The sequence below is a fragment of the Sinocyclocheilus anshuiensis genome, unplaced genomic scaffold (genome assembly GCF_001515605.1).
Source record: "Sinocyclocheilus anshuiensis isolate Anshui unplaced genomic scaffold, SAMN03320099.WGS_v1.1 scaffold684, whole genome shotgun sequence".
NCBI classification, from domain to species: Eukaryota; Metazoa; Chordata; class Actinopteri; order Cypriniformes; family Cyprinidae; genus Sinocyclocheilus; species Sinocyclocheilus anshuiensis.
The window spans coordinates 403,535-412,053 of record NW_015554107.1 but is presented as its reverse complement, the minus strand read 5'-3'; the positions used below and the strand labels follow the sequence as shown (position 1 = coordinate 412,053).

Sequence of the window (8,519 nt, the reverse complement as noted above, 5' to 3'; positions counted from 1 at the left end):
TTTTTTGGCTCTGTAATCACGTGTTGTTTCACATATCCACACAATATGCATATCATTTGATAGATCTCCTCATAATGCACAACTTTGCCTCAAGAACCATTGCTGTCAATCAAATCGTTCATTAATTATTCACGAATATGTTAAAAACCTACTTTTTTGAACTAGTCCTAGGTTTTTCGCTCAATCTCGATCAAACCACTGCAGTAATATTCTCTGGACTCTCTAGATCAATAATTATCAAAAAAATGTTGAATTTTGTCTTTTGGTTACTTATAACGGGGTCATTTAGAAAAGGGGTGTGGCCAGATATACCCAAAAGCCTATAAAACCTAAACAAAAACTCAAAACTTTATAAAACTTGGTGAAAACATGTGTCAGATGACTCTTAACAAGCATGCAAAGTTTAATGGATATCGGACCATAGTTGGCGCTATAACAGTTAAAAAGGCCTCAAATACACAATATTTGTATATAAAATGACCTCAAATTGTAGAACATGTTCATATATTCACACATACACTAGATCTTCATATCATATCATAGAACTCCTCATTCTGAACAACTTTGTCTCTGGGACTAATGCTGTCAATCAAATCGTTCACTAAATATTCTCAATTACGTTAAAAACCTACTTTTGCAAACTAGTCCTAGGTTTTTCGCTCAATGTCGATCAAACCACAACAGAACAATTCTCTGGACTCCCTAGATCAATAATTATCATGTTAAATTTTGTCCTTTGGTTAGCTATCATGGGGTCATTTAGAAAAGGGGTGTGGCTACATATACCCAAAAGCCTATAAAAAGTGCAAATCTCAAGTGCGAAAACTCAAAACTTTACGAAACTTGGTGAAAACATGTGACTGATGACTCTTAACAAGCATGCAAAGTTTCATGGTGATCGGACCATAGGTGGTGCTACAACAGTCATACATGTTAAAAATCATCATATTTCTTTGGTAAATTACCTACCTGCATTTGCCCAAAATGCTATTTTTAGCAATTATGTCATTGATTTAAGTGGTTACAGCCATGTTAACAAAATCTTTTTCCTTATGTGCTTAAATGCCTTAACTGCTTGAACCCCGGTAATTGCTGCTTGCAGCTATATTTTTTCATGTATTTACACAAAGTAGTATAGAATTTTAATATTGGCCAGTTATTGGTTGAAATAATAAACCCTACGTCTCCTGTTTTTCTCTTTCTCTGCAGCCTACTGAAGGTGCATCTACAATTGCGTGGTTTCAGCGTCTTCATCGACGTGGAGAAACTGGAAGCTGGCAGGTTCGAGGAGAAACTGATCACGAGTGTACAGCGAGCACGCAACTTCATTTTGGTGCTGTCAGCCAACGCGCTGGACAAATGCATGGGCGACGTGGCTATGAAAGACTGGGTTCATAAGGTTAGAGGCAGAAATCCTTCTTTGATCAAACTGTACTCTTATAAATAAAGTAGTGCTGGGCATCCAAAATAAAAGTTTTTGTGTACATAATATATGTGTGTGTACTGTGTATATTTATTAGGTATATATAAATACACAGATGCATGTATATATTTAAGAAAAATATGTTATGTTTATATATTAAATGTATTTATATATAATATAAATTATATGAATATAAATATATACATGTAAATATTTTCTGAATATATACTGTATGTGTGTTTTTATATATACATAATAAATATATACAGTACACACATTTATTATATAGACAAAAACTTTTATTTTGGATGCGATTAATCGTTGCCCAGCACTAAAACAAAGCCATATTTACTCAAGGTTCAGGTCGAATGCTGAAACTGGACTGAAAATACACTCCTGAAAGCTTCAGTCATTATCCCAATTAGAATCTCTGTTTGAGAATCCTTAAATCTGCCAAAACTTCCTTCTGCCAACACCTTGAAATATGTAATTAGGTGTATTAATATTGTTTGTCAGCTGTGTGAGGTTAAACATTTTGATTTATGTTATCCACAGGAGATTGTCACCGCCCTGAATGGGAAGAAGAACATTGTTCCTGTCACTGATAACTTTGTGTGGCCTGATCCGGCCTCTCTGCCAGAGGACATGAGCAGCATTCTCAAATTTAATGGCATTAAGTGAGTCAACACTCTGCCTGACTAAACACGTTGGTGCAATCATTCTATGATATACAATATGCTTTCCTCTGCTCAGTAACTTGTAGTTGTTAAAATTGTACACCAGATCAATAAAAGCTTTTAATGTAGGCACGAATCTGAAATAATCTAATTGTAAAAATAATTAACGTAAATCTCTTCTCAATGTCACAGGTGGTCCCATGAGTATCAAGAAGCCACTATCGAAAAGATTCTGCGCTTCCTCAAGGGATGCCCAAGCAAAGAGCAACCAGACGGAGCAAAAACAGACAAAAAAGAGCCCCAAAAGAAATAAAACATACATCTGACCAATAAAAAGCCCTTTATTATGCCTAATAAGTAGGTGTTTCCAATAATGACCACCGCGTAATCAGAAAACACCTGCTTACCCCTCAGAGGCCAGTGTTTCCTTTGGTTGTATGCATGTAGATGGTCTAGATAGATGCATAAGTGTAACCTACCCAAAGATGCAACGGAATTTACAAGGTGCGGTCACATTAGCAAAGTTTTGGCAATATTTTACAGGGGAATAACAGTCCATCTTGTCAATTGTGTAGCAATATATGAAGCATCACTAACATAAAAGTCACTTTCAAACCAAGTAGCTGTCTGTTGGTCAATGTGGTGAGTTTGTGTGACTTAACCTGAACCCGTTGTGAAATCTGCACGTGGAAATTTTTCACCATCACATGATGGATTCCTATATACTGATTTGAGTTTTTTCGCAAAATTCGCAAAAGTAAATGTGACCGCACTTTAAAGATTATTCTGAGTTATTTACAGCTTTATGTCTGTCGACAGCATTTGTGGCTCTAAATAACACTGAATACTCCTTAAATTGTGCATTAGTAATCAAACTGTACTGACTGTGCTCCCAGAATTGTGTTACATTTCTGTAACTCAGGAAGCTGAAACGATTTCTGCATTACGCGTCGTATTTATGACATCAGGATAAATCTAAGCATAGTCAGTCAATCCATAGTCAGATAGTACTAGATAATCTCGCATTATAGAAAGCCTTATGAAATGTTAAACATCAGTTTTTATATTTCCTTTATTCTAGTTCAGTTAGTTAATCCACAAATAGTCCATTCTTTTTTCTAACTACAGGTTTGTGCAGGTTGTTATGTTAAGTAAGTTCTGATATTATGTACAGTGCATCATTCAAAAGGCAAATAACACATTTTTCACCTCTAAGAATATTTCACAACAGTTCATAAAGCTCAAGATGAATCATTATAGTTATTAATCACTTCATGCAGTATTAGAAACAAACCCTGATACAACAGTTTCAGGACTCAAAAGACTGGTGTAGAGGCTTTCTTAGGATTTGCGAGAATATTATGCAGCAATTTTAAGTCAATGATACATTTTCAGTCACTGTGAAAATGCATTCGGTCAAGGAAAATGTGGATGAACATTTACTAACAGCTCTTAACACCTCAAGCTCTATGCTGCCATTGAGCTCCCTGTTGTTGCCTTATGATATTTATCCGAGTGTTTCAGGTGTAATGCAGCGTGTAACATCTGTACAATTAAATAATGAAATGTTCTTTTTTTTCAGAAATAAACAGCAATAAAGCTTGTTTTGGAAAACATCCCTTTATTCTGCTAGTCCACATTTGTGTTTTTGCTGCAGTGTATGCACATTTTCTTGTATAACACTGCTGAGATAACTGGCTTTGACAAATTTAGACATACACAAAACACAAAGATGTTTTTCATATTTTCACTTCCTGTTAGCATATTGCCAAACCACACAGCCATAATTTAACAGTCTCACATCCACATAATTATCACCTGCTTCACAGATTTGACATATCTAGAACACAACTGACAAGCTTGTTATCAAAAGGAGGAACATTACTGTGATGGGTCAAAGCTGTGATCGTGGGTCCTGAATTTGTAGTGTGGCTGTTACTCATAGATTAATACTCGCAGTTGTTTTAAATGTTTAATTTTCATAAAACAGAATTACAAAAACAAGTTCCTAAACTTGGCCGACCCAAACTCACGCCATTGGTTGAGCTAATGTTGCTGTGTCTGGCCGGTCAGGATGCTGAAACAATGTTTTGATAGCACCACAGTCACAGTGTTAACACTTTTTGGGGAAATCTATCTACCAGTGGTTTGCTTGCACTGTAAATGGCTGATGTCCAAAACTGCTGATGCTGGAATCGGATGAGGTTCACAAATTGCAGTCTCTTATGAAGACCAAGACTGCATTAATTTGATCAAAAATACAGTAAAACATTAATATGTATCGTAAAATACTATTATAAAATAAGTGTTTTCTATTTTAACTTAAAAATAAAATAAAATGTAATTTGTGTAATGGCAAAGCTGCCCTTACTCAATAAAATCATTTCTTTAAAAAAACAAACAAACAAAAAAACAAAAAACTAAGCCCAGACTAATATTCGTATTGCACATGACTCCCTTTTGTGCACTCTATTAGCAGTCAGCTTTAGAATATTTTGGATCTAGCATAACTCTCACAGAGTCAATGTCAGGATATTCCAGAGCCTTCTCTATTTTCTCTGCTCTCTTTCTTCTCCTGGCAATCCAAGCCCACTGTACACATCAAAGAAAAAAACATTTAGATTAATATATAGCTGACATAATTCTGTTTAAATCTAAATCCGATATAAACTTTAAAATAATTTTGATATGGTTCATTTAGGCCGGGTGAATCTGGGTAAATGGGCCACTTTTTGCCATCGAGATAACTGGGAAAAAAATGGCCCACTTATCCTGAATTAACTTTACAACCTAAAATCATAATTAATGATCAATGAGGGTTTACCCGATAATGCCAGCTGGTATAAAGAGGATGACGGCCCCAAAGATAAAGGGGAATCCTTTCATGAAGTGTAGGGTGGCAGGGTACAGAGAGTTAAAGACCCCACTAGATACTAGTGAGCACAGGCCTTCCACACACGCCACTGAAGCAAACAGAGCACCTAGGATGAAGTAAAAGAAAACAAACAAACAAATAAATAAAACGTTCCATGTCATTCAACAATATTCTTTGTGAAGCAAGGCTGTTCTAGTTCACCTTGTTCTGCAGGGTCCACCAGCGTGGACAGTTTCGATCTCAGGACTGGGGTAGAAGCCATAAAAAGGAAGCACAACCCATATCCTGACAAAGACAGATAGATAAGCAGTTTCTGTCATTTCTGCAAGTTCATTTCCTTTATGCACATTTACCTACTGCAGCCATTGGAGGACAACGTTAGGTTGCATCAGCACAGCACATATTTCGAAATGTCTTGAAACAGCATCTTGACCTTTATCCTGTAATGTAGGGCTAAACAGTATCTAAATAGTAGAACATTAACCTAATATCTTAAATGCATACTCTGGAAAAGTGTCAGATAAATGCATTTAATTGAATAGTGTTACTTTTCACGGTTTTCAGACAGTTGGCTGTACTTTTTTTTTTGTAATATATAAAATAAATATGTGTAATTAAGATTGTGTTAACCAGTAAATAATAAATTTTTAAACTAGTACAATCAGTATATACTAGCATAATCAGTTAATAAATATATATATTTTTTTTAAATTTATAATATAAGATAAAATTGTATACAGATATTTAACATAAAATATATTATTATAATATACTTATATACAACCGCAAACATATATATCGTATAGGTATATTTAAAGGTTTTAGGTCAGTATGTTTTTTAATTAAATACTTTTATTCAGCAAAGACCCATGAAGTTGATCCAAAGCGACAATAAAGACTTTTATATTGCTGCAAAAATAATCTATTTCAAATAAACATTGTTCTTTTGAACTCTATATTTAACAAAAATCTTGACAAAATGTATCACAGTTTCTACAAAATTATTCAGCAGCACAAGTGTTTTCAACAATGATAACAGGAAATGTTTCATGTTTCTTAAGCACCAAATCAGCATTTTAAAATGATTTCTGAAGGATCATGTGACTGAAGACTGGACTCTTCAGTGTCACATGAATGGCTGCTGAAAATTCAGCTTTGTCATCTCTCAACTTTGGTGAGCATAAAAGACTTCTTTCAAAAACACACACATTAAAAAAAAATCTTAATTATTCCAAACATTTGACTGGTAGCCCTAACTATAACCCTTTTAAGTGTAAATAAAGTCTCTTTTGTTAGATTTGTCAGAAAGTAACATATTTCTGAAAATTCAGCTTTGTCATCTCTCAACTTTGGAGAGCATAAAAGACTTCTTTCAAAAACACACAAACACACACACACACACACACACACACACACACACACACATATATATATAAAACTCTATATGAAGAGTTCAGATGCAAAAGCCTCTAAGTGCTGTCTGAAATTTTCTTCTAAAATTATAATTTTTCTCAGGCTCCTATGTTTATGTTCAGTTATTTCACTTTAATGGCAATGAAAAGAACCAATTCATTGCCATTAACGTGAAATGACTGAACTTACACATAGGAGCCTGACAACAATTTTTCAACAGAGTTCAGGCTTTTGCATCTGAACTCTTCATATATATATATATATTTATGAATAGGAGATCTTACCTGTAAACATCAGAGCTGTAGTGTTAGCAACCGAAAACACAATCAAGCCAACTACATTAGAGGAAAGGCCCACCAAAGCCACCCAGGAGTCCTCCAGAAAGCACTGCATGACCCTCAGCCCCGTCAGGCTAGTGAGGTAGGCCAGATGCTTGGCCGCAGAGCCATAACCGATCAGTTCTGGACCCCAGCAGAGCGGAGCGCTCAACTCATACAGCACATAGAGGTCACTGCAGCCGAAATGTACAGACACCACAAAAAAGAAGCAGAGAGTGTACAACCAGAGTTTAGTTCTACGCCCCTGCGGTGCATCAGATGCATAGAGGCGGTAGACGGCCCGGTGGTGCCTGGTGGAGAGGAGCTTTGCCTCTGGGTCAGGGGTGACCGTTTCAGGCACAAAAAGGTATATGTAAAGGGCCGCTGCAAGATTTGTGGCCAATACCAGCCAGAATGGGTTGATATACCTAGAGGGAAACAAACAACATTGTTTTTTTTTGTTTTTTTTAATCTAAGAAATATTACATTTTTTGTATGAAAAGTTGACAAATACCCTTGTGCCCTTCGCCACTGTCCTCCGATGATGCTCGCAAACATACCAGCCAACCCCAGACAAGCCTCTAGTATTGCCACACGGAAGGTACGAGAACCCCTGGCACTTGTGTCAGCCACATATGCAAAGCAACCGGCCAAAATGGCGTTGAAGTCCCCAGACAGGCTGCTGCAGATTCTCCCAATGAAGAACCAGAACACAGGCAGCTTCAGGTACATTACAATCAAATACACAGTCGCCTGAACAGCCAGGCCAAGGGAAGGGATGATCAGAACAAGACGCCGACCTGCACGGTCGCTCCATGGCCCAGCAGGGTCACCATGATCAGCCCAACTACAAATCCACCCAGATTGATGTACAGGTTCCAGTGTGCCGTCCGAGTCTCCACTTCCTAGATGAAGGAAACAAATGACATATCAAATCATCTTTTATGACACTTTAGTGGTTAGAGTTCACTTTTCGGAAACATTTATTGTAGTTTTTTTAGTAGGCTACTTGAGATACAGCAGCCTCCTTTTGTGAGAGGGTTTTCGGCTGAATATTTTGGTAAAGCGAGTCACATTTTTTTTTATTCACTAGGAAAATGAACTGGTTCATGTATCATTTCTTTAAGAATCAGACTTCACTGGTGGTGCAATATGTTTTTGATTTGGGGTAAACTGGTCCATTTTTGTGATTCACTAAAAAAGGACAGACTCGTTGCCATTTGTTCAAGAACGTACTAGACAGGTTACACAGCATTTTTTGATTTCCTGAATAAAAAAAGTCTTACAAAGTTAATTCCTTTGGGAATCGGACTTCACTGGTAGCGCGCACTATGGTTTTTTTTATTTACTAAAAATAATTAAATAATTGTCATTCGTTCAGAAATCAAACTACACTGGTCACGCAGTATGAATTTGGTATATAATAGTCCGATTTTGCGATTACACATTTTTTTGGGAATCGGACCACACAAATGCACTGTGCTGTATGCTTTTATTTTATTTTATTTTATTTTGATTCACTATAAAGAACCGGCTCACAAGAATCATTCGTTCGGGAATCGAACTACACTGGTAGCGCTGTATACTTTTGATTCACTGAACAGAGTGGCTCATAAAAGTCACTCGATCGGGAATCAAACAACACTGGTAGCGCTATATTTTTAATTGACTGAAGAAAAAGCGGCTCATAAGAGTCGTTTATTCGGGAAACGGACTACACAAGGTGGGCTTCATTGTATGTTTTCACTAAAAAGAATCAGCTCAGAAGTGTCATTCGTTCAGGAATCGAACTGGCAGCGCTTTTGATTGATTCA

At 36.5% G+C, this 8,519-nt stretch overlaps 2 protein-coding genes across 2 annotated transcripts in view; one reads left to right on the top strand and one right to left on the bottom strand.

Moving 5' to 3' along the window:
• LOC107669752 (sterile alpha and TIR motif-containing protein 1-like) overlaps positions 1 to 3,714 on the top strand; it is a 14,733-nt gene extending 11,019 nt beyond the window's left edge. Inside the window, exons 6-8 of the mRNA XM_016462129.1 lie at positions 1,210 to 1,399; positions 1,979 to 2,100; positions 2,293 to 3,714. Coding sequence (XP_016317615.1) covers positions 1,210 to 1,399; positions 1,979 to 2,100; positions 2,293 to 2,413 — 433 coding nt within the window. The 3' untranslated portion in view covers positions 2,414 to 3,714. The remainder of the gene's footprint in view (positions 1 to 1,209; positions 1,400 to 1,978; positions 2,101 to 2,292) is intronic.
• Positions 3,715 to 4,471: 757 nt separating this feature from the next.
• Positions 4,472 to 8,519, bottom strand: part of LOC107669722 (proton-coupled folate transporter-like) — a 4,580-nt gene continuing 532 nt past the window's right edge. The window contains 6 exon segments of the mRNA XM_016462092.1: positions 4,472 to 4,691; positions 4,925 to 5,081; positions 5,177 to 5,260; positions 6,673 to 7,133; positions 7,220 to 7,523; positions 7,526 to 7,610. Coding sequence (XP_016317578.1) covers positions 4,628 to 4,691; positions 4,925 to 5,081; positions 5,177 to 5,260; positions 6,673 to 7,133; positions 7,220 to 7,523; positions 7,526 to 7,610 — 1,155 coding nt within the window. The 3' untranslated portion in view covers positions 4,472 to 4,627.